Source organism: Grus americana, chromosome 8 (genome assembly GCF_028858705.1).
Source record: "Grus americana isolate bGruAme1 chromosome 8, bGruAme1.mat, whole genome shotgun sequence".
Lineage (NCBI taxonomy): Eukaryota > Metazoa > Chordata > Aves > Gruiformes > Gruidae > Grus > Grus americana.
The window spans coordinates 7,793,247-7,819,069 of record NC_072859.1 but is presented as its reverse complement, the minus strand read 5'-3'; the positions used below and the strand labels follow the sequence as shown (position 1 = coordinate 7,819,069).

General features: G+C 40.3%; 1 protein-coding gene across 1 annotated transcript in view; it reads left to right on the top strand.

Moving 5' to 3' along the window:
* KIFAP3 (kinesin associated protein 3) overlaps positions 1-24,794 on the top strand; it is a 71,932-nt gene extending 47,138 nt beyond the window's left edge. Inside the window, exons 18-20 of the mRNA XM_054834203.1 lie at positions 593-782; positions 5,149-5,248; positions 24,343-24,794. Coding sequence (XP_054690178.1) covers positions 593-782; positions 5,149-5,248; positions 24,343-24,451 — 399 coding nt within the window. The 3' untranslated portion in view covers positions 24,452-24,794. The remainder of the gene's footprint in view (positions 1-592; positions 783-5,148; positions 5,249-24,342) is intronic.
* Positions 24,795-25,823: the final 1,029 nt, after the last annotated feature.

The following is a 25,823-nucleotide window of genomic DNA, read 5'->3' as shown; positions in this document are numbered from 1 at the left end:
AATATCCTTGTTATTACCAACGTATACCATTTTTTGTGGGTATTCAATATTAAACATAGCCATTACAAAATTTGACAAGAAGTTGAAAATTAAATCCCGTTTTATTGGAGCTCATGAAACAAAATAAAGATTTATTGGTTTTATTACAACCTTTTGTTGTTGTATTTTCTAGTAATTAGTTGTCCTAGTGAATGGTCATCTAACAAGGATGTACAGGGTATTTGGCCAGTGTTAGTAATTAATTACTGAAATCCTCATGAAAATTGGCAGTAATTGGCTGCTCTTGATAAACCAAATGAGGAGACTGTGATGATGGAACTTCCCTGTTCAAAGTAGGAATCTTTTTCTGGATGGTGTAAAGTTACAAACCATGAAGGGAAGATTGTACTGCTGCATGTACAAAACCAGAATAATGCCTAGTGCTTGCAAAATCAGTCCCTTATTTGCTCAAAGTACTCTGCAAACTGACTAGAGGATATGTCACTGAGCCCTGAAACTTACATCTTTCACTGATGTTAAATTCCTCTACTATTTCCTGTTAAACCAAACAGCTTTGTCTCATCTTAAAATATTGTGTGGTGATTTTTAATAGGAATATGATGAGGAATGGGCTAAAAAAATTCAGAGCGAAAAATTTCGATGGCACAACTCTCAGTGGCTGGAGATGGTGGAGAGCCGGCAGATGGATGACAGTGAGCAGTATCTGTATGGTGATGATCGTATTGAGCCCTACATCCATGAAGGGGATATTCTGGAGAGACCTGACCTCTACTACAATGCAGGTAAGGTGGGATGTGTTAGTATCCAGCATTGGGATTGCCACCTCCGTATTTGGAATGGGAGCTTGACCTGGGGCTGTAGAGAGAATCCCCTGACTCAAACCTGCAGGACAGTTCCCCTTTTGTGTCACTGGGAACAACACTGATGCATGCTAGCTAGGAGTGGGCTTGTCCTTGTTAGGATGTTAAGGATAGATGGAGTACTGTATATCCACGATCTTAAGAAGGTTACAGGTCTTCAGAAAGATGAGTAGACTTATCTCGGAGAGCTAATGGACCGTGGCGACTGATTTGAATAAAGGTGGCCCAGCCTCGTTCTTCACACCTATTTCTTGTGTCCATAGCTTGTTTGCTTTACAAACACAAACTTTTTCTCATCTCTGTTAAATTCACAGCTATGGGATTTGATACTGAATTTTGTTCTGCCTCATGTGTTAGTTCTGTTATGGAAGTTTTATTGCAGATCTTGATGAAAGACTTAACTTAAGCCACATCCAACTTCTGGGTTCCTTAGCAGAGGCAATCATTCCGAGACTTTCAGCTAATCTGTTTGTATGATTTTTGCTGTCATATATCTCGGGAAGCAGGTGAATCTCTTCCGTAAATACTTTTTTTTTTAGTTCCTCATATGAAAAAGTTTTATTACTTGACAATTTGAAGAAGTTAAAAAAAAAAATGCAAAATTATTCTTAAGAAGAGTCATGTTCTTGATTAACCCTAATACATTTTCTAAAGAAAAAAGACATTTCTTATTTTGCTTAATGCTATTGGTAGTGCATAATGGCACAGTTCTGGAGGAATCTCAGTTGGAATCTGCTCTGTCTCTTTCCTGCTGTAAAGATTTTGTAGTTACTAAGAAAATAGAGGTTACCATACTGGATTAAGACACTGCTGTATCTAGTCCAATATTGCCAGCTGTTTCAGAGGAAGGTTCAAAAAACTCTGCAGGAGACAATCAAGAAATAATTTGCCCACCGGATAAATGTCTTCATAACTTTTCATAACTAGGATTTGGCTTATGCTCTCAAACTTGTGGTTTTATATCCTTTTCAAACTCCTGGATGACTGTGTGCGCATGGATTTTTTATTTTTTTTTAATTGCCGGGTTTGAGTCTGTGGTTTTTATTTTCCACTTAAGTGTCCAGTCCTTTGCTTAGAAGCATGAGTCACAAAACTCTATGACTCTGGACGAATTTGCACGAATAGTAATAAGAAAAACAAAACCACTAAACCCCATAAGCTTTACTTGTAGTTGCTGTGAGAAAATAATTGTGCAAGATCTTAGTAGCATTTCAAAAATTATTCTCAAAGGATATCAGAACTTAAGGATTCTTTTTTTTCTACTTTTGAATACATATGTCAGCCATAGCAACCTGCCTTTTTAGTGGTATGTTTTTTCCAGTTTTTCCCTTTTGAATCCTGTAGCTTTCTCTTGCTCTACTAGACCTACAAGGTTAGCAGCATGAGCCGCATGTTGTACAGTACCAGGGTCTTTTATTATATCAAGTCTTCTTTGGGCTTCTAAAGTTAAAGATGTGCCAGCCTGCCTGATGTAGTCTCCCCTTTACAGGTCTTAATAATAAATCTTTGCTTACTTCATAGGGCCATTTCTTTTCCCAATAGTGTGAGCTAGAGATGGAGTGGCACCAGTAACACTGAATTTCCTGGCTTTTAATCATTTATGTTACAGGCTTAATGGTATTTGAACAAAGATTTTTGTGCTGGAATTGATACTTGACCAGGAAGGAGAGGCAGATTTCCAATGATATGTTCTGCAGACGTTTGAAAAGTGCTTTTGTTTTTAAAGGTATAAGAGTAGGTGATTATGTTAAAAATACAGATTCACTTCTCGGGTTCCGTCTGACAAGTGCCGGTAATGGCGTGCTTCTGAAGTCTGCTAGATTTATACTTTTGAGATGTGGCCAGAGGGGACATAATATTCCTTTGAAAAGGCTACGGATCGTTGTACCAATTGGACTAGGCATTTGGTTTTCTGAAGGACAGAGTGTTACTTGGTCAAAAAATAACAAAAATGCAAATCTTTGTGCAGTCAGAAATTAAATGTTTGTATTTCAGTTTATAATTTTAGAAATTGCCTGCCCTGATGGCTGATGTACAAATCCTCCCCAACCATTATAGTTCTGGAGTTCTCTGATGTCAAGATGAGTTCCTTATTGCAATGATACACCAACATTTCTCTTGCATAGTAATTTAAACCTACATGAAAAACTTAGTAGAGTCTCTGAAGTTACTTACCTTCATGAGCTCAGTGTCTTTCTTGCTCTGAAAGTACATAACCCTAATTTATGTTGAAATGTACATAACAACAGATGTCCTTGCACTGTGTAATCATATTATATAGAGCTGATGCTATCCATGTGCTTTCATTTTCCTATAAATTCATGAGTCATAACTGAGTGTTATGGTTTGAATGTTAGCACTCTTGATTGAAGACACTTTAAGTAGTGGTAGCTCTAGCCTCAGAGTTAAAATGTAGTGCTTTCTTTATTAATATAAAGATAGAGGTTATTGTTAAGTTTCCTTTCAAATAAGTTTTAATCAAACCTGACTGTTTAAAATACATAGTCATTTAAATTGATTGTTTTTGATCTGAAGTGCTGCAGGTATAAAAGTGCTAATGTTCCCCCTCATTTCTCTTCTGTGAAAAATAGAGAATAGGTGGTAAGATAGGAGAAGTTGGCACAAGTGTTAATGATAGCCTTTTCTACTTTTCTTCCTGTTCTTTGGTCACTTTCCATCCATATGATATCACAGAGCACTCATGTCTAGCTGAACATGCTGAAAGACAGTAATATTGATTTGTGCAAGATTATTTGCTTGTCAAGTAATACTCTTTCGCATACTGTATACACATGTATACAATTAGAATATCACCATGCACAGCTATTTTATGCTGCTAAAATGTACTGTGATCATGGATAGCATTTTTCACTTACAATCTGTTGCATTGTATTCAGTCACTTTCCCATGAGGTATTATCTTCTAAATGAATCTCTGTAGCACCTCATCAAATGTCTGTTAGAAATCTAGATGTGTCAATTCTATTCCTTTTATCATTTGTCACTATATTATCTTCAAAAAGCATCAGGTAAATTCATAAAGCAGCAGGAGATTTGTTTGAATGCCTGAGTCGTCATCTCTAAGCCCTTGTGTCTGTAAGTAACTTTCCACTGCTTCCTGCACAGGCAGTTTTAGTAGTTTTGAAACCACAGAGGTTAAGCTAAGTGGCCTGTGACTCCCTGGATCTTATCTCTCTGTCTTTAAAGTGGAATGGCATTTCTAACTTCCTAGTCATTAGGAATCTCTCGTCTGTTAAACTATGAAAGTATCAGTCTTGAATGTACCTGTTTCTGCCCTGTTTTTATTGGGATGCTTTCTGCACTGCAAGTTTGGGATTGTTTTCGTACAGTAATGGAGACAAACTGATGTAGGGTCTGTTTTAACAAAATACCTCGTTTTATCTGATTAGAGCCTAATACTAATTAACAGCTAAGAACTGTGGCCTTAATATTAACAAGAAATGTGTTCTGTGAATGGGAACAGGAAAGAGTTAAGCCGGGATCTCATTCATCTGGGTTCAGTTCACTGACTTTACTTCAAAGATACTCTGGATTTACACTGATGTAACAGAGGGAAAATGATAGCCCCTGTTATATTTCTCTTCCTTATAAAGCAAGTAGAGACTGTGAAGCCTTTAAGGAATACTACTACTGGCTTTACAAATGTCTGCATCTTCATATGCCAGTGTTTTAATATAAAGGAAGCAAAAGAAAACTGTAACCTATGTTGTTGAGTGGATATCGTGTGGAAAGACCACTCTGTTTGGGAAATAGCTAGAAGACATTAAAATATGCGGGAGGTGAAAGAAATAGGTTTGAAGTGGCTTTCCTGTTTTTCTTAACCAGTTTTAAGTGATACAGTGGTGAAGGGTAGAGTCTGAACAATTAAGATGTTTGCTGCTTTTTTGCTTTTATGCTGCTGGCCCAGATTAATGTTTGACCCTTTTCATTACTTGTTCTCTGGGCTCACTTTCATAATGGGACAGACAAGATGGGTCTTGATATAACCTTTATGGGCCTGAGGAAGAAGAGGAGTAAGAAAATATTTCTTTGGTACAGCTTTTTTCAGGGCAGTAGGCTGAGCTACTTGGAGTTCCAATAAGGTTGTGGTGGTTTTTCTTTTGTAATTGAAGTTGCTGTTCTTCAGTATTACTGCTGCTTGATATTCTTTCCAGAAATATTGCAAGTTGCTAATGAATTCCTAAGCCAAACCAGCACAGGTCATGTTGCCCGCTTGCTGTGAAGTCATGCTCCTTCATACGGTCACTGTACCTTTCTTGGTTTTATAGATGGCCTAATAGCCCCTGATGGAGCGGTGAGTCCGGATTTCTTCGGTGATTACCATCTTCAGAATGGAGACCTCGCTGGGCAGCATCCCTTCTCTAGCAGGTAAACTGCTGTTTGTAAAGAATGCGTATAATCCAACAATGGCTATTCAAGTTTCTCTATAGAGCTTCATTTGTGGTGGTCAACAGTTTTTGCCCTCGTAGCAGTGGGAATAGCTTACACTCAAAAAGCAGTTCTAGTCTGTCTCCTGAACTACATGTTTCTTAACGTATTAACATACATGCTTTAATATATCATAGCTTTTGAAAAACTGTAGAACAGAAAACTAGAACTAGAAAACACAACTAATTACATGTTATGACAATTACTCAAATATTACTCAGAAATTATTGTTGGGAAATATCTAGAGAGGCTTGAGATGCTGATTACCTAGAATACTTTTGTTTCCAATATTCTTAAATTGTTAAAAATAAGTTTCTCAGGTGCCAAAACTATTTCTGTGGGTTTGGTTTTTTGTTTGGGGTGGGTTTTTTTTTCCTCTTAACCTAAGTCTTTCCAAGGTATTCTCAGTTAGATTACTAATGGCACTTACTTTGAAAATTTGCTAGATGAGCAAAAGATGTCAGCTTGACTTTTGGGAGATTTTTCTCTGAATTCCCCTTCTGGTCAATGACCTCTCCTTCTCTGAATGTTAGCAAGCTGTTCCAGTTTGAATTTCTGAGTAGACTTCTCCCACGAGTTCAAAAAAAAAAAAAAAAAAGACTCATTTCAAAGAATGAAATCTTCATAGATCCTGTAGTATTTAGGAAATGCCTTTTATAGAGCATGAATTATGTACACTCATTAGCAAGAAATATTTCAAATGCTTTACAGTCACGGTACAGAATTCGCTTTAGCAGGATGCTATCTGGACATGCCCAGCCCATCTGTGGTTGAAATTGTTCCTTTCCAAAGGAAGAATGTTATTTTCCCAACTTACAACTTTAGTCAACATTTGTATAATAAGAGTAATTCACAGTATGTACAGCTGAAGCAAAAAACTGTTTTTCTCCCTTAATTTGGCTTCTAGTAATCGTTAAAGGGCAGTGGATGGCTATGCTTGTTTGTTTATTCTACCTGTGATGCACCAGAAAGCTGACCATTCAGCAAGGGTGGAATGGTGGTAACATTTTTAAGAACAAATTAAAATAACTAAAATGCTCAGACTGGGGAGAAAAAGTAGGACTTAGGAGATGGGTCCCCTTGGGGGAAAAAAAAAAAAGGAAGTGATTCTATTCAGTGAGGATCAAGTTCAGGGTAGTATGTAACTCTTTGTGTGGAGCCTATGTTTGGGAAGGCACTGATCTTTTCCAAATGCACGACCTTCGTTTCAGAGCGTGCAGGTGATAGAGAAACTGAGGGAAGTCTGAGCTATGTGCTACTCTTGGAGTCTATGCAACTCACCATTTTGAACTTTAAAATAGACACACAATCCAGGAGATGACAGATTTCTGTATTAACCAGAACATTGTATGGGTAGGTGGTCCCAACAGTCTTCATGCCCTGCTGGAGGTGGGGGCAAAGGTGTGTAGGGTGAAGCTTGCAGAGTCCTTTATTTCCAATAAACTTAGATATAGCCCCAGTCAAGATGCTCCTGTTTTGCTATTAAGTTTTCAGCTGGGGAAGAAAATCTTGAGTGCCCTTGGGTAAAAGTTAAAGTAGATCACTCAGCCTCGAATTTCAATCCCTTATCAGGGAGCTATGTTAGTAAGCTGCTTTTGTAATCTGATTGTATTCCAACTAAAATGAGTAGCAAAATACATCTGGTGTATACGTAGTTAAATTAAGTATTTGTAGAATTTCCTTGTAATGTCTCAAGACATTTTGGAGGCTCACCTCAAGAAAGAGAACAGACAAAAACTGCAGTTTGGCTAACGACAGACTTGGTAATTGCCTGTTGTTGATAGCCTCTGTAAATATTCAGATTTCTCATTAGAATTCTATTTTCTAGGAAGGCTTTTTTGATATGACTGCTCCATGGATTTATCTGCAGTCCAGACACACAGTCTAATTGGAAACAGTGTGGACTGCTGCAAATGTTCTGTCCTATTTGTAACAGAGCAGGACTGAATTGTTTGATAGAATAGATACTGGCAGTCGAACGGCGAATCCTAGTTTTCAGATGTGTGTCATTATCGTTTTGAACTTCTTGGCGCCAGAAGCCAGGATTTCCTGATGCTTAGAGCTAATGTAAAATGCATTAGTGCTCCAAGGCATGAGCCATGGAATTGCCAGTCCCATGAGTTTGGAGAGTCAGACCCTCCCTTTTCCCAAATTTGAATTGGTGTTGGAAGGTAAAACCATACGTGCTAGAGAGCCTAATTAAAAATAATAGCAGCAAGTCAAGGCTCTTTTTATATGTTATATAGTGTACATTTCAGCCATACCAAAACATAATTCTAGGGTATTTTTATGCTTACAGTTTAAAGCTAACAAGAACCTTATGTCAAGGATTTATTTTTAACTAGTTCCAGCTTTTAATAAATCAAGATTTTTGTTATAAAAATGGTTCATTTTTCTATTCTTAATATTTGAATATTTTTTCAGAAATTTTTTTAAAGCTGAGTTATGATTTGCATAGACAACTAGCAAGTCAGTTACTAGTAACATTTTTTGTGAGTTCAAAGAGAGATGGCCTAATAATGAGTAAATGCATATTTTTGGTCTTTTCACTTGTTATACTTTTTTATTTGTTATACATTTATTTGTTGTGCCTGCATCTTCTGGTCTTTGCCTTTTATATTAGGCTTTTTAATTCTGTAATAAACAGTTTTGCTAAGCAATGGGGTGAGTTCTGAAGGAGTCTTTTCCGTCATTTAAGACCACCCTGTGAAACTTGAGGTAGGTGACAACCATGAGCTGACTTCTTGTTACTCAACTTTGAATAATCTAATCCTTTCTTCTCCTTTCTGCATGCCTACGAGGACGACTTAGAGTATGTTGCCTCCATAATTTCTCTGAGGTTATTTCCTATCCTTGCAACATGCTCAGACTCCCCCTTGCCTCCAGGAGAGCCTAACAAGTCAGCCAGAAAGACTCACCTTTTTAGTACCTGCATGTCACTGAGAAGCTGAGCTAGTGTTGGTGCCTTCAGTGCGTTTCCAGGTCTTAAGTGTGTTCTGGTCACCAACCTCATTTTTTTTGAAGCCAAAGAAATGGGTCCATGATGAGAGGCTTTCAAGGACTGCGATCAAACTCAAGTCACCTTGAAGATTTTCACTGAAAGCAATATTTAATAATACCTCTGCAAGGGAGCTCAGCCCACACCAGCTGCCATATGTCAGATTGTTATACCAGTTACACTGCGTTGAGCAGGTAGTGAAAACCATGTGCTTCCATGGTTGTAGGATGTAAGTTCTAGCAGGGGTCTGGGACAACCTCTGCCATTGCAGTTCCACCATGTTTGATTCAGGAGGATTCAGGGGAATTGGAGCAGCAACCGTATCCAGATGTGCAAGTGATGAAGTGGTTGACTTTCTTGTAACCCATTAGGGATATCACAACCATCTCCTGTGGAGTCTTTGGCCCAGGAGACACTGGGCCTACATACCTAGACCTGCTGCACAGTCTTGGGCAGGTAGGGAAGTCCCTTTTTGAAATCAAGAGTAAAACAGAAGTTCAAAAAAGTTAAGGTATTTATAGGCACCTGCGCTCACTGGGTTAGCACATAAGGGTTTTTCCCCCCTATAATTTTTTAAGAGGGAAATTTTTTAAGAGAAACAATGGTATTAGTAGTAAGAACATCTTTAGATCTGGTGAACTAGGTGGAGTATCTTGGGGGCTGCATTTTTCAAAGACATTGCCTTCCCTTCACAGGGTTTCTTGGGCTTTGCTTTGAAACCTAGAGCACTGACTACTGTTAAGAGTTGAGAATGTTACCTGGCATGATCAATTCCTACATTGTGAAGTACAGAACAACTTTGAAGGGAATTGTAAAAGTATCTAGCCATAAAGTCAGTTTGTAGATTTGCTTGCATGCTTGCTATTCTGGAGATTTCCTGAAGCAAGCAGGGATAATTGTTTCTGGTACTTATCAACAGAAAGGAGAAGCAGCACATAAGACCTGGAAAATTGACTTTTTTCTGATAGTGCCACCCTCACTTTAGGGACTCAAGGCATTGTTAGAAATAGAAATGCTTTGTTTCTGGTAATCTAGCTTGTGAGTTTTGCAGCTCTTATTTCTGAACTATATTCTTAGTGGAGCTGTACTGTTGTGTATGATGTCTATAAATAGAATTATTTCAGAATATAATGTATACAGAAGTGGTGATAAAATACATAAACAGCATCTCTTGTTTTCCTCAAAGGTTTGGAGCAGAATGCAAACAGATTGTAAGGTATGTTTTCTATTCAGCAGAAAATATATGGCTGAGGAGGTTGTTTTGACAGCTTGTATCCAGGTTTTTTTCATTGGCTACAAAAAGATTTTTGTGATTAGATTACCAGCTTTGAATCATCTTACTGTCTTTCAGAAGCAGATGGGCATTAGGCATAGATTTGAAATTTTCATCTGTTATTAAAATCTGTATTCAAGCCTCCTGGTTCTGATAACTCTTAATATAGAGTGAAAGTTTTATGATTGCAGCAAACAAAAAATCCCTCACCTTTGGCTAAAGTGATGACAGCTTAGTGTCTGAGCTGCAAGGGATAAAGACCAGCTGAAAGCCCTCTTTGAGAAACTATGGTCATTTGTCAAATTTTAATCACCTCCTAGAGACTAATTACTTAAGACACAAACATAATAGTGATGCCTAAATATCTTATAATAGAGATATCCACAGTATTTTTCTTACCCTTTGGGGAAGAGACCACTTTTTAACCTTTCCCAGCTATAACCAGATAATGGTACACATTTTAAGTGCAAAAGCCAATTTTTTGTTAATATCTTCATCAGACTTCCCAAATCTTCTCTGTAGCTTTAGGAAGATTAATAGTTAGGAATGCTGGAGCTAGCCAAAACTTTTTTCTTCCCAAGGAAGTTTTTGCCAGATGAGAGTTCTTTAACCTCGTTATAAAATGTAGCAGAGCTGCCATTGCACAATCTTCGTTTCCACCAAGACAAGGCGTTTCTGTGTGTGTGCTGTTCCCCGCGTGTGTGCTCACATCTCCTCTCAACAGAGATCTGATTGAAGCTTCTTCCCAGGAAGCAGTGAGGTTTGGCATGTCAAACAAAACCAGTTTTATGAGGTGACTGTCTGTCTCTGTCCTTGGTGGAACATCTTTCCTCTTGCCTGGATTTACAGCCTCAAACTGTAGCTGCATTTCTTCTTTTTGCCATGGCAGGTCAGTGTGATCTTTTGTGAGCTAAGTATATGGAGCCAGGACCTTGCAGGCTGCTCTGCGTTGACTTCAGTTAAGCTATGTCTGTTGCTGGCAAGTATAGGCATGCATAACCAAGCTGTTGTGTCTTGAGCTGACAGAAACTGTGGTGATGTGGGCTTCAGTAACTTAATACGTGGCCACAGGTCCTGGTGGGAGCACAGGGAAGACTATTACTGTGACTTAGTTTATCATGTAATGTCTGCATGTGCTAAAAGTCCACATTGAATGGAAGGAGTAGTCGTAGCCACATGTTTTTTTGCTTGGGTACCCTGATGAAAATTTTCATGGGGGAAGGACGTATGTCTCTAGCCTTCCATTCCTGTTGACTCCTGCAATGTGGTATGAACTCCCAGTCGTGAGTCCCAGCTGAATAGCTCCTGTTCAGGTCAGGTACAGGAACTGCATCAGGTGTTGGCAAATGCTGACTTTGTAAATGTTTATCAAAATGTTTTTAAATGGTTGTACTTGTAACTTATATCCTACATTGACATTTATAGCATTCTTCCATATAGATCCTCATCTTCAATTAGACTTGTTAAAAGCAGTCACGTGTTGTACTTCTCAAGCATTGTAGTCAGGATTTCATTTCTTCCTTGCTTTAGTCTCTAAACTCTACAGGATATATTGCTGATAAAAAGAACCTTCTTCCTAAGGAAAGGACTGAAGGAGTCAGTGACCCTGCTGTGGATTATTTCTCATCCATGTTTTATTTTCAGTAGTGTGCACAGTTTGTTTAGAAGTTTGAACATTCCCTTGCAAGCCTTTGAGCAGTGAAATGCCATCTTGCAGGCTATCTCTGAAGGTGAAGAACTAATACCTTAGTAGACAGTAAAAGTGAGCTGCTTCAGGCAACCCTTTACAGCCATCAGTGGCAGAAGACTCTGTTTCATGGTTCTTGGAAAGATTAGCTTAGATAAAACCCCATGTTTTCCTGTGGGGTCTGTGCTACAGTAGAATTGAAGGTATCTCTCTCTACTCATCATTTGAATAGAGGCAGTAATGCTTTCCTGTCTTAGGGGTGGACATATAGTGAGTATAAAATCTTTTAATTAATGGAAAGAAAAGCTAATAGAATGTAAATTACTATTACAATATGGTTCTACTTTCAAACATTTTACCACAGTGATATTTCTTACAGTTCTGTGCATTACTTTTCCATACTTAAACTTTATTTTAAAAACAAAACCAAAACTCCCCTTTTTTGCCTTTGCAGTACGTTCAGCAGAGTTGTACCCAGCTTCTAACATTTGGACGCTATTTCATTTGCATTTCCCAAGAGAATTGAATTAGGTTTTATTAGTAAATTGGGCCTATAACCTTGTAGGCAGGTTTTATTAGTTTATCACACATCAGTATTAGCAAATTGTAAATCCCACTGAAACGAATTTGAAAAGGCCTTAAAGAGAAGCCCAGAACCAATGAAGTTTCTGGAGACAAGTAAGGGTGTGTTTTTGGTTTTGGCGTTTTTGTTGTTTTTTTTAATCCCACAAAAATGTTGTTAGTGGTAGCGGAGTCATATCTTTTTTCTTCTTTTTTTATCATATTCTGTTGTCTTAACTGCCTACATCTTTAGTTTTAAAGAAGTTAAACTGAATATGGTCAGGAGGATTTCACTAAATTTCTGATATGGCTCTATATGACTTGACATAACAGAGATAAAGCACGCTTATTTGGACAACACAGCATTTACTGACTATCCATGTGAAACAGGCAGGTAAGTTTCTCTTTGTTCAGGTGGTACAGGGAATAAGGTCTTGCATATAAAAGATAGTAAAAAGGAAGCAGGAACTGATGCCTTTTGTAGGGTTTTGATCGTAGTTTGGGACAAGCTTATTGAAAGACCTCACTTGATTTCTTCAGATCCTGGATCATGGCCCAAATCAAAAGTCACTATATAGTTGTTTTCCTTCAGTACTTAAGTGTGGGAGTGGTGCTTCATCTCTAGGAGCTTTCGAATGCAAGCTTGAATTTCTTCATGTCTAGTTTAGAACAATTCTGTTTCTGCACCAGTACTAAACTAGAATTATCTCTTTCCTTTCCATTTTTTTAGGTAGTGGTTGTATTCCCTGCTAGCTGTTGGTTTATTAGTTTTTTCATACTGTCTTTTCAAAGCCATGTTTATAGAAATTAAATACTGCAACCTGATCATATTATAATCCAGTTTGAGTGTCACTAATACGTATTTGACCATACTCTGCTGTTATGATATGGACAGTTATTGTAGCATTTTTGAAGAGCAGGAGTCTGATTATTCAAAGGGAAGAGAAATTTTCTCTATGACCCGTATTCATCAATGAGATTTTCCAGGGTTTGGTGATCTGTGTGTACTGCACCACTAAAGGATTAGGGCCTGGCACTGCCTGTAATTTGGGAATATCCAGATGAGGACAATATTCTTCATATCTAGTATTCTATATGCAGCAACTTTTTTTTTTTATGTGTGTGGGTTCTTATTTATTCTGGTCTTAGACTGTAACACAGGAAGCTTCCAAGCAGCTGCTCTTGTACACACAGAGGATGTCCACAGTGCAACACAACAGTCCTTGCCCCAAAGAACTGATAGTCAGGACGGGCAGGGAACCAAAGGCGAGGAGATGAGAAGGGCCTCACCCGAAGTCAGGTGCCAGAGCCTGGAGTAGAGCAGTGCTCGCCTGACTGCTCTCGCGGTGCCCCAGTGACCAGACCACACCACCTCTCCAAGGTGTGTGGTCCATAATCATGAAGGATCATGTTGCACTTGTTTCATTTACTGTAAGAGCTGTTTAATTGCTCTGAACAATTACACTAGTATGCTAGGAGATGAAATAGCTTGCTTGGGAATATTTTAAAGGTGCAGTTTTTTCAGCAAGTTGCAGATGCCGTATGGGAAGAGAGTTAGCATTGAGGTTTTAATGCAGCTCAGCTCTTCTGGAATATAAGATACTTGGGCCTCTTTCACTTGCAGTCACTTGTTTTACATTTTTTTTTTTTAGCTGCTTTTTATTTTACTATATTCCACCTGCAGTTGGCCTCATTTAACCGACCTGGTTTAGGAGGCTATTAAGAATTTTAAAAGAATACCGAAATGCTGTAGCAGTTAGCTCAAGTCCTTTGGAATGTCTTACCAAAAAATCCCCCAAACCTGAGTCTGTCTCTTCTGAAATGTAACATTAATTAATTCCCACGTTCTGTCTGCTGCTCTTAGTCCCTCCAGATGTGCTACTAGGAATAGACTGGCTCCCTGGTTACAAGCCATCTGGGCTCTGTAAACTGATTTGCACTTATATTAAACAATAAGTGAACAGAATGCGGAAGAGTTATTAAAGCAAATGTACATTGCTTATAAATCTCAAAGTAAAATATTAAAACGTAGTAAACGGGAATGGAATGTGCAAATGAAGACCTGCTTGGTTTTAATGAGTTTAGCTGTGACCTTCTCGATTTCAACCAAAAGAAAAGAATTTTATTTTTCTCTTTAAAACAAAAAAAAAGAAAAAGAAACTATAAAACTGCTTACAGAAGTATCTGAGACAAAAACAAGGAAATATAATGTTCTAAACTTGACTGGTCCAAACCACTCAAGCTGCTGTGACAGCTCATAAAACTGAGAGTAGTTTTTAACTGGACTCTGTTTTACATTGCCAGAGTGAATTTTCCTTGCAGGAAGTAGCCAGAAGGTTTATTTAGTTTCCAGACTGCTGCTTTGATCTTTCCATTCTGTCACTTCTCAGGTTACATAGCCCTTTTTCACTGCAGTAAATCTGCAACAGTTAATGAGAATAAAATTTCCTCCTTCTCACTGATCGCATGCTGTTAAATGCCAAACCACAGCCAGCAGCATATTTGCAGAATTCAGCTGCACTGTACAAAAACAGCACAATCAGTTTAATCTTGTTGGTTTTGTAATTCATTTTATTGAGCTTTCCTTTTTCAAGTGACCTATTTTATCAAGACAAGTGGTTGCAAGGCCAGACCTGGAAGAAAGATTTAAAACTGTAATAAAGTGAAGGGTGTTTTGTATGCTATGTATAAGCATGCTCACAGGATTCAAAATTAAACCTACAATGAGTAGTTTTAAAAAGTCCTGTATATCAGTGGGGTATTTGTTATGGTTATTATCTGAACTGAACATGTGCTGCAAACAAGTCTCTAGTATAAAAATTAATGTAACATATCAAATTAATTTCTTTGCCAAATACTTCAAATTGTTTTGAGTCTAAAATTTGACTCTCCGAATCTGTGTTTATCAGCCTCAGCCATTCAAGTACGATGACTGAACCACCCATTTCTCTTCCATCTGCAAAACTAGGATTTTTTTTTAACCATGAGATTTTAAAAAATAATAAATAAGTTTAGGGAGTTTATTTGCCTTCTGGGTTTTGAGCTTTTTAAGTTTTATTTTTTCCTAGACTCCCTGCCCAACCTTTGGCCTGGAAACATTTTATTTTTTGTTTGTTTAATTAAAGTTGAAATTTTGCATAATAATGCTCCATGGTATAGATCTCCAAGAAAATGTTCCATGTCTGTATTTGTATCATTTGGCTTGTTCCCTAATATATCCAGTATTAGCCCAAAGAAAGAAAGCAGTAAGGCATTGAGATTTACTTCTTTCTTGGTTTACACTAAAATCGTCACTGATTTGTGGTAGATTTTTGACAAGATTTCACTACGGCCATGTGTTGATATGCAAAATTGGTTGAAATCTGGACAGTCGTCTATGGTGGTAAAAAATATTTAAAGTTTATTCATCAGTAATAATGTTCCAACTGCATTAGCTGTGTGCGCTTTAGTGAACGCTGCAAATCCCCTAGTAATGTTAACTTTCAGAAAAGACTTTGAAAGCTTTTATTGGCTGCAGCTGTAAGTCAAAGCAGAACAGATTTTTTTTTTTTTACTCTCCCTCCTTCCCTCCAGCATCTGGATTATCATCCCCATTGAGTTGCCCGGTTCTTGGTGCTGAGCCCTGGAGACAGCAGGATTACCAGCCAGTAACCTGCTGGCATGGCTTTTCTGGGTATTTGTGCACAAGAGGGAACGTCTTTCCCATTTGTATTGAAGCACAGAGCTGAGGGGCAGTGCTTAGGCTTGAGGAGCTTGTATAAATATTTAAAGGAATAATTCTCCAGCTAAGAGCCCTTCAATGCAGGCCACTGAAAACTTGCATTTCTGCTCCAACTGCTTTATCTCAGAGTATGTCTTCAGTGACTCAGCTTTGCAACCTAGCACAGGAAGCAAGAAACACTTCCCGTCTGGAAATGGGAAGGCTGGTGGAAGATGTGGACCAGATCCTGAGCTGATCTAGTCAGTGACACCGGTCACCTCTATGAAGTTGCCACTTAAGGATCTTACTCTGCTCAGGGTGTTGCCTATAGCTTCTGTACCCAACATAACACTGACATTGCTGGAGCTCAGTAAAAGAGATGCTTAAACTAGTTATACATCTGGCTTGGGAAGGTTTCAAGACTAAGGCAATGTACTCTTCAAGTTACGGAGTTGACAGAAATACTTTGGACTCTGCAAGGAGAGAGGGGGAGGAAAGGACATCTTGCTTTTTATTGCCTGCTCCTCAGGGCTTTTTTTATTTGTTTTAGTTCTTAATTAATTTTTAAGAAATGGATGTATCTAATCAGTGAGTTTGGCCAGTTGTTGAGCCAACAGCACAGGAGATGTTTCTGTCAGGCTTATAATGGAAAGTCAGAACCCTTGGTTTTCATTCCAGCTCTTACTGTGCACTTGACCTTTTAACAAATCCTGTACAGAATAGCTGAGAAACTCCCTATCCGCGTGGCAGAGCTGTGAGCCTGGGGGAGGGAATGCTAGTAACGTTATCTCGATGCCCCTCAAAGGAACAAGATGCCTATGTGAAATAACTTGAGTTCTTGAGTTGCTATTTTGCGCCCCGGCAGCATTCTGGATTGGTTGCTTTTCTAGCAGATCAGAAATATTCTTTTTTCCCTCTTTGAGGGGTGTTACAGAATAAGCAAAAATCTTTTCTATCTACGTCAGTCCAACTTGAGTCTTCTCATTACTGTAGTTTGTCACTTGCTGTCTTTAATGTCTGGGGTGTTCTTTCTTTCAATACTCCAATGGGAAACTGAGGTCATGGAGAAAAGGAGCAACTTGTCCGGGATCACACAGCAGGTAACTGACAGAGCAAGAAACTGAGCCCAAGTCTCAGGCTGCTTTCACAGAGCTGGGATGGCAAACTCTACAGCTTTCAAGCAAGGCTATTATTGAATTTGGCTAAGCAAGGTCATTTGTTTTCAGTTCAGTGCTTTCTTCCTATTCAGTTGGGAAATATTCTTTTTTTTTTTTTTTAAATACTGCATCCCCACCAGTGAATTTTGGCATGCTTATTATTTGGTGCGTAGCTGGAGCCTGACACAGAAGACACAGTGCTCATTTCTCCACCATTGTCAGATTTGCATTTGTTTATAATTAAATGTCAGAAACAGCAGTATTGTGCTGAGATATAACTGGGCACCAAGTCCAGAAGCAACTGGAAACTTTAAGTCATTTAGTGCACCGAAGAAGGCTGGATCACATGGAAGGAGAGACACGATCATACCTATAAAAGCTGTATCATGATGCACAAAGGAGCTAAAGTATTATTGCACGGGTTCATTCTGACACTTTCTGTCTTTTGGGCAGATACAGTATTACTATTTAAGGAACATTAATATTCAATGCTAATGTAGAGATGGACTTGATATTTGATGCAGTGTGCACAGTCACAGTCCCTGCCACGAAACTTCCCTCTCACTTGAGCTTGAGGGATAGAAAACACAGGGAAAAAAGCTTCACAGATAGGGGAGAAAAAGTTGGGGCCATGAGAGACAGAATTTAAGAGATTTGTGGTTTATAGTTTAACGTCACTACCAGGAGTGGGAGAATCTACAGTTACAGGACATTATATAAAGAAACGTTTTTTCCTAAGGCTTCTCAGTTGCATGCTGTTTCTCCATAACCCATGGTTTGTGCTCTTACTCTGAAGGACAGAAAATTTATGGTCAGTGAAGCAAAACCAGAGGTAGCTGGCATGTAGAAGTAAATAGGATCATCTTCTCAGTCACTAGACTCTAAGCAAGGGAAAAAGCAACCAGCCCTATGCTGCTTTCTGATACCCTCCACTCTTTCATGACTGGTGGTATGAAAATGGTATCCCACCCAGTGTTAGCTGACAGTGAGTATCAGCAGAAAGAGTCCATGGGTTTCACAGGCTCTGAGCCTTGGTTGAAGTGTGGTGGTTAGCTGGTACCTGCAGAGGATTAGCTAAATATTTCTTCCCTGAAGATAATTTTAGAAGCTGGAGGTCTGTTTGTTCTATGGAATTCAAAAACACTTCCCACCTCCTGCGCTCAGATGCGCACCGTGCCTGAATCCTTCCTGTACAATGGGCCAAGGCCTGGATGCCCCCAGCTTCCCCTGCCTTTTCCGTACCTGGGGAGGGAGCTGCAGCATTCGCTAACCAGTCTACTAATTGGACTAGCAGGACAGCAGCCTCTGCCACATCCCATACATGGTTATACTGCCCTGCATTGCAATCCTTGTCTCAGACCTACAGTCTAGCACCTTTCATCAACACTTTAAAAAACACAAACAAACAAAACCCACTAGGAGGAGAGATAAAAATATGGACTTTGCTGCTGGCAAACTCCTGTGACTCTTGGTGACAAGTATTATAAACAATAAACTGCATCTCAGTTGTACAGGTTATGCTTGTCTCGAGATTAGAGACTGATGTGCCATTTCTATGGCTCAGGTACCTCCTGAGGGGAAAAATGCAGCCTTCGGTATTCATCTGAACATAACTTGTTTTGTCCATTACACACGGCGTAATAGATTACAGGGGTTTATGGCATGACAGTTTATAAGGCAATATAGAGTGGTAACTGTACCATATGTTATCAACGGTACTGTCACATACGAGTAGATTCACAGAAGGGAAACATTAGGACTTCGAGGATGCATTGCGCGAAATTCTGAATGCCTGCCTGGGGTGAGGTGGGGGATATTTTGACAGTGAAGACAGTGGTTTTTAGAAACAACAGGATAAGGTGTATAAAGGGAGAAGGCACAGTGGAAACAGAGGGGTTGCTATGAACTGTACTGATGTCAGGCTTCTGAAGGATGCTCAGAAACCTTCTGGTTCAAACCCCGTTCTCTGACATGCAGGAGGAGATTTGCAAAGCTGCAGGTGTGATCAGTGGCAGCAGGAAGAGGTGCCACGTGTAAACAGGGGCTGCTTGTTTATGCCTGCAAATAAACCCTCTCAGCAGCTCACTTGAGCACGTGGAGAACTTTGGGTCTGATTCTTTCATTAGGATTTGGTAGGGTTGCTGATGAGTTGAGAGCTCTAAGTAGCGTTTGCTTGGTCTTACCCGGGTCAGAGGACCTAGTGAATTATAAATTTATAGATTTTTTTGATAGATTTTATTTTTAATAGAATGATAAAACTTGTATCGCCAAGTGAGTAGCTGAGCGCCTCTCAGACATGAGGCTGGTATAAGCCTTGTTGAGGCAGAGTAAGGAGGGAGGATTGACAGGGGCTTAGAACAGGTTTAGGATGAAAAGAACTGTAGCTGAAATCGTGGCTCCGGTGGAAGCACCATATGTGTTTAGCTTGGATTCCATTTTCAGCAGGCAGTGATTTCAGGGTGCTTTAATATTGGGTTACCAACCATGAAACTGATAGACCGAAAAGGATGAAATTTTGGCCCTAAAATGATTACTTCACCCCTTAAGATGAAGACTTTTCCTGGGCCACCTTTGCTTGCACAGGCAGTCGCAGTCTTTTACAGTACAGGCTGGTACGATACTTGCCATACCGCTTCATGCCTCTTTCGTGGGTGTGCAGGCCTGTTTCCCAAGCAGTGTTTCTTGCTGAGATCACTCCAAGATCCATGCATCCTACTGCAGGATTTCCAGCTGGACTTCAAGGGATTAGTTTTGACCAAGAATTTCCCCAGTGACCCAGGACTTGCCTTGCTTATTCCAGAGGAATTAGTACCTGTTGTAGAGCAACTTGTCAGCACTAGCACTACTAACAGTGTGAACGCTAGTGTGGACAGGCTCAGGTGTCTATCGCATCAGGAAAACTTACAGAAAGCAGCCTTGCTCTGTGGTCAGTCTGCGCCCAGGCGCTAATTACCCTAGTTCAGACTAAGCTCACGAGCCTCTCTTCCTGTACCGTGCACTCACGAGCAGCAAAGATACCTGAGCGGGAACCCCAACGGAGGGTTGCTGGCAGAGTGCTCCCTGCCTGAGCCTGCCAAGTCTTCCGGACGTAGCACAAAGCCTATCTAGTCTCTGAGGCTTTGGGCGCAGGAGGGAGTTAAGGAAAGTTAAGTATTTCGTGGACGTAGGGGGATACTGGTTGGCATTTCCTACTGTGAGGGGGGGATTTTAAATTATGTCAGGACACCTAGGATCCTAGATGAGCATATTAATTTGGATGTTCTGAATCACAGTAAGTATCAATAAGCAGAGCTGTTAAGAAATCTCTCCTCACTCATGCACATCAGGAACGTTTTCCTCTTCGGCATGTGTTCCTCAGTTCCCCAGCAGTACAGGCAAATTGGAAAGTTCAGCTGTCATTTGGGGAAGGTCATAGATCACACTAGCAGCCTGAGTAATCCAAGAGGTTTTAAGTATCATAGCATTTAGTTTAAAGTGAAATTTGCTCTGACAGGGGCTGGCAGACCAATAGGAAAAAGAAATATTTGTGCTTGGAGAAGTGCATGTGTAGAGACCGCGAGTATAACTGATGGCTGGAAGTGATTTCAGTCTAAAAAAAACAAATCATTAAGAGAGTGCATAGGGGTAAAATACACAGTTCATATTTTAAAGGGTCTCAAAATGAACCAGCAACTGAGGTTAGCAGTACAGAGTAATTAGCTGTGCTGTTCACTGTTTAACTCCATCAGCTCCAGGCGTGGTGGTAAACTTTGCACAAGAAAACAGTTGTGCTTTGACGGCGTGGTTAGCAAGCATCGATCTCTCTGCACACGCGTGCAATTTTGTGAGACAAAACTGTCTTAACTTGCAGATTAAGGCAAGAGCGTAAGTCATTTATCTGAGGAGTTGTGGTGTTGTGTGATCCATATCTGCTATACGACTACAGGGATTGCACGTGCTTCTGCTCGGTACATAGTTGAACAGGGCTGGTTAATGGAGGAAAAAAAAACAATTTGGGGGTGAGTATTGTTGCCTCTGGCATAATCGTGTGTCCCTAACTTTGGGAATACAAACTGATGCTTGCTCTGCTGAGCACTGCGTTTTCCTGTAGATACTGTCTAAATAAGGCCAACGACACGTTTTTCCTAGGAGCAAGTTTTGAAGTTGATTGCTGGTATAAATCTAAGAACACGCGGTACAAATCATGATCTCAGGCCAATCATTACCCAACAACCGTTTACAGCCAAAAAGCTACCATCTTTCCTGGTTCTGCCCTTCTGCTGTTCTTGTCCCGTCTCCACCTCCATAGGTTATGCTTGTGGAGTCACTGCCCTTGACCAGCCAGCCTCATGAGTAAGCCAGACTTCAGTCTACTGATGCGTGTTTGCTGTTTTGTAAACAGTTACCTCTTGGGTTCGATAGCCTTTCCTTCAACTAAGGGGACAATCTTCTTGCCACAGGCTGCCAGCACAAACAATCAAACAGGGAAAGCTGGTATGCTTCAACAGCACTCGCATGTAAAAATGAAGCCAACATTTTTTTTGAAGCATGGACAAGACTTCATTTACTACGGAGAAATATTTAGATAGGGGAGAGTGGTGATTTGATCAAGGTGTTTTAATGTGATTTTTCTGTTCCTTTCTTTTTTTTTTTTAACTGTCCAAAGCAGTTATCAGCTGATCCATCTCTTCCAGTTTTCTTCAGGACACTAACATATGTCTAAGCCATTTGGAAATAACTGATACTCCTCAAAGTTTAAACTCTAGGGATCTTTACCTAATTACTTACACATTTATAAAAAAAATTTAAAAAAAAAAATTGCTGAGAAAGTGATTGAAACCATATTTTCCCTGCTCTCGTTATCAATTTAAATACATTTAGAAGTTCTGTGAATACGGATTACTAACCTGGAAGTAGCTGGGAAAGCTCAGCCTGCAGTGATAGAGACCCATTGCCACCTCGTGGCTCAGTGTCGTCATTACACCTCACCTCCCAAAAATCCAACGTTATTTTAGTTCGGTAGTATGTAATGGAGTGACCAAAAGAAGTTCCTGAAACTCTGCAGGATGAAGAGAAGCCCCATTTACATTTAAGAAGTAAGTCCTGCTTCAGGACAGGTGTCTTGGTCCGCTGTATTTATTGCGTTCTGTAAGCCCGGGCATGGCCCCTACCAGGTCAGCTCACGGTCACCAGCCTCCCTGCGAACAGGACTCACAGCCTGCAGCACTCGCTCACCTGCAACATCTTTCCAGAACGAAGTTTCCAGTAGTTAGCAGAAATGCAAAGAGCCCCTATTGTACCCTACCAGACATAAAAACAACTTATCCACAACTGTAACTATGTTATAGTCATAGGAAAAAAAAAAAAACACATTGAAAGATAAACTCAGAAAAGTGTTTTCTGTTAAAAGATCTTTTCATTATAAATCAACCGTAGATACGTTAAGGATCTTTGGAAGAAAATAATGGAATTCTTGAGTTTAAAGGTAGCTTTAAAGGGTCCTGCTTCTCTGCAATTTTACACGTGTGGTATCACTGATAACTTGTAGTAGTGACAACAAAACTGGACTCTGCACTTCCAAATCCCACTACGCCTTCTTTTAGTATGTTATTAACTCCTAGTACTAACAGGACTGAAAGAACTCTTTTAAAGAATGGGTATTGTTTTACAGTAGTTATTCAACTTGTTTTCTGAACTGCCAGACAAATTGGTCAGCTTCACGCTAGGTCCTTGCTGGCTTGTTCAGAAGAGCTTTGTGGCCTGTATTCAGAAAGCTGTACCTACCGGCAGCCCGTGTGAGGTCTGTCTAATCCTTTCATGTACTGCAAACCAGGAACAGTGGTAGAAGCAGGGACCATCCTCTGACTGAGGTGAGTGAAGGGTTTGGTGTTTCTGGAGATTAAGAGTTAGAGACAGACAAAGTAACAAGATTTCTCTTCATCCCTTCTTTCAGGAGTATTTTAAAGCTTCAGGCCTGCTCATGAGAAAGCTGCTGTTTGCCAGGTACGAAGGAGGGACCTGGAGAAGGGGCCTCGGAAGTCACCAGCTCATTTCATAAAGGGCTTGGAAAAGAGTAATAGGACTTTGGAGTGGATGCAGGAAGGAATGGGTGGCCAGAGGAGGGTGTGGAACCAGAGACGTGTTCACGTAGCTTTGCACCACTATAGAGTACACCACGGCTACTCTGCTTCTCTTTGCCGTGCTGAAGGGACTGATCAGCCCTTAAGGTCAGACCGATGGCTCTGTGTACAAGTTATGAGACAGGGCATTGCCAGTCCAAATACAGACAGGCAGATGTGGAGACAGCAAAGCACTTTCAGGGCGCTGCATTTCTCCAGATGCATTCACGTGAAGCACAATGATTTTCTCTGCAGTTTGGCTTGTTGACTCTGTCCCCTCCCTCTCAGAGGATAAATCTCAGCCTCAGATCTTCCACCTTCACCTGATAATCAGAACATCCCATGACTGAACTAGTCCCCTGAGAAACCAAGCACCAAGGATCCTTTTCTACGACCTCACGGAGGTACAATCTGAGGAAAGTGTCTTTGCAACACCGAGCTATGGACATGTTCCCCACCACTTTGGCTGAGCCCTTTCAGTCCAACCGATTCAGCAGTGCCAGCTTTTTGCTGAGCTGGGGCCCACCCATTGTACATCTGGATGGGTCATTCTGTCCCAGCCTGGACTGTTGTGTAACCCATGTTCCATATGTATAATTGGCAGTAATGAGGCTCAGCTTTTCCCCACTCCAAAAGCACTTTGGTTCTTTGTGTTTTGACAGTCTTCTGAGGGGAAGTTCAACTCCTTTCAACGCATCTTTAATCAGACAATAAATCAGAATCCTTTTCCATTTGTCCTTCTACTGAAGTGGAAGTTAAGAAGTGACATAACTATGACTAGGCAGTAATCCAGTATTTTAGGCATTTTTCCTCTACCTCCTGCATGAGAGTTATTGTTGAGCGTGAAATATGTGCCACTTTTCCCTACACAGTTCTTGTGCTTTAGTATCTGATTTGTTGCTGTGGGATTTTTTAGGTGTAAAAGATGCTGTTCTATATGAAAAATGAATTATTCTGCCTCATTAGTACATAGCCTTTCAGTATACGATGAATTCTTTCTGCCATTTGGTTGTCAATCTTGTATCCCACCAGAAACGCTGTCCTTTGCTGAACGATGTTGCTGTACCAGATATTCTCACTTTCTCATTTCTAGCTGGTATTTTCCCAGGGACTTCAGAAACGTCCGGAAAGAAGGAAATTGGACCGTTCAGATGTGCTGTGCAGGGCAGGGTTATCAGTGGGCTTTGCAAAAAGCATGCTTGAAGCCTTTCCTGAAAGACATGTTAACTTTAACATGTAGATAGAGAAACCGAGTCACAGAAGTGAAGTGCTTTGCCAGTAAATCCATAAAAGTACAGAAGAGAAGACTTCTGTCTCTTCTGGGATTTCTATTTGACCCAAAAGCCTTTCCTCGACAGGAGTTGTGCTGATTTCTCCGCAGCGTTTCTTTTCCCACCAAGGGAAGAGGAGACAGAGAAGTGCTGGCTAGAAGTGGAAGATGGCTTGCAAAGTTGCCTCACCAAATTATCTCTGTGGCAGGAAGAGCTGGAGACACCAGCACTGGTGCGCCTTCCCTACCGTACAGAAACCTACAGTTTCTCTCTCCTCTTTTTTTTGTAGCGTTGGAGTTGACGGATTTGGTCAATCACCAGGGGTTCCTGGCCGCCCAGCCACTGCGTATGGATACCGCCCAGATGAACCCTACTACTACAGCTACGGAGCACGATAAAACGGCCCGCTCTGCGGCCCAGGGTGCTGCCACCTGCCCTGGAGGAACCAGCGTGTGCGTGGCCGGCAGTAGATCTGTCCCTTGGTAATGCATGATTGTACCGCGATGGGTCCATCATTATGTATCCTTTGGCGTGTGTAGCTCCAGATAAACCTCGCCTTTCTGGGTCCAGTGTTGTAGTGACAGTGTTTATTCTTTGGTTGCTCTTTGTTATCATTTTTGTACAGTATTTGCTCTGTGACTTGAAAGCAGGAATTGGAAGGCTACTGGACTGGAAAGCGTAACATTATGTATATTAAGCTACTAATTTAATTTCTATTAAATATAAAAACCTGTGTGGTCAGCAGTGGTGAATGTGTTTCTAACCAATGTTTCGTTTGTTTTACGAGGCATTTAAGAAAAATGCTTCATGTGAAGTGTGTTTAACATGGACCGTTTCCCTCTTGCACTTAAGTAACAGGAACACCCTTAAGCCCCGGCATCTCCTGGCAGTGCCTTGACACATAGTTACCAAAGTCCAGTCCTGGGTCTGAAGACTTTAATAATGGAAAGATGGCACAGGTTCACTCCCCTGGAGCTTCAAACATTTACAATCTAGTTTAAATGCTTGAGAACACTTAAAATTAGAAACTACACTACAAAAGAATACCTTTACCGTAGTGTTTAAATAGAGTTCTGTGGGCTGAGAGAAGACAGCCACATCCTGAGGACTAACAAGAGAAAAAAACCACTGTAACTTGGTTCAGAATCCAGATGCTGAGCCTTTCCCCCCCCCCAGCTTCCCCATCCTAAAATCCAAATGCATCCTGTTCTGCCTGTTCACGGGGTTTAAGCTGGATCTATGCACAGGTCATTGACTGAGCAGCAGAGACAGGCCAGGACACCTTCACAAGACAGTTCAAATTTTCACTTTTTAAAAGAAAAGTTACATCCACTTCATAATTATTTTTTTTAATGGCTATTGATTTGCAGAATTGTTCCTCTCATCTTTTCTCCCTCATTTTTGGCTTAAACGGAAAATAGACTTGCATCAGGGACTGATACTAGTAAAACAGCAGCCAGCAATCCCCTAAGACTGGTATATGTGCTAGGAAAGTGATCTTCAAAGGCATGGAGTTGTTTAGGAAGTTGACAGACTGTTAGTCCAATAATTTAAAAATATCTTTGAAATCAAGATTGTTTTGAAACCTTGCTTTATCTTTCAAAAGTGGGCAAGAACTTTTATATGCACCGTTACTCACTGTGTTTCATACTGCATGACTGGAAACGATTCTAAAATTAGCCATGGTATTTCTTTACCAGTTTCCAGCCTCCTCCCTGCGCTGGCTTCATGCTCATGGCTTCACTTACTGGAGGTAGGTGGAAGAACAGC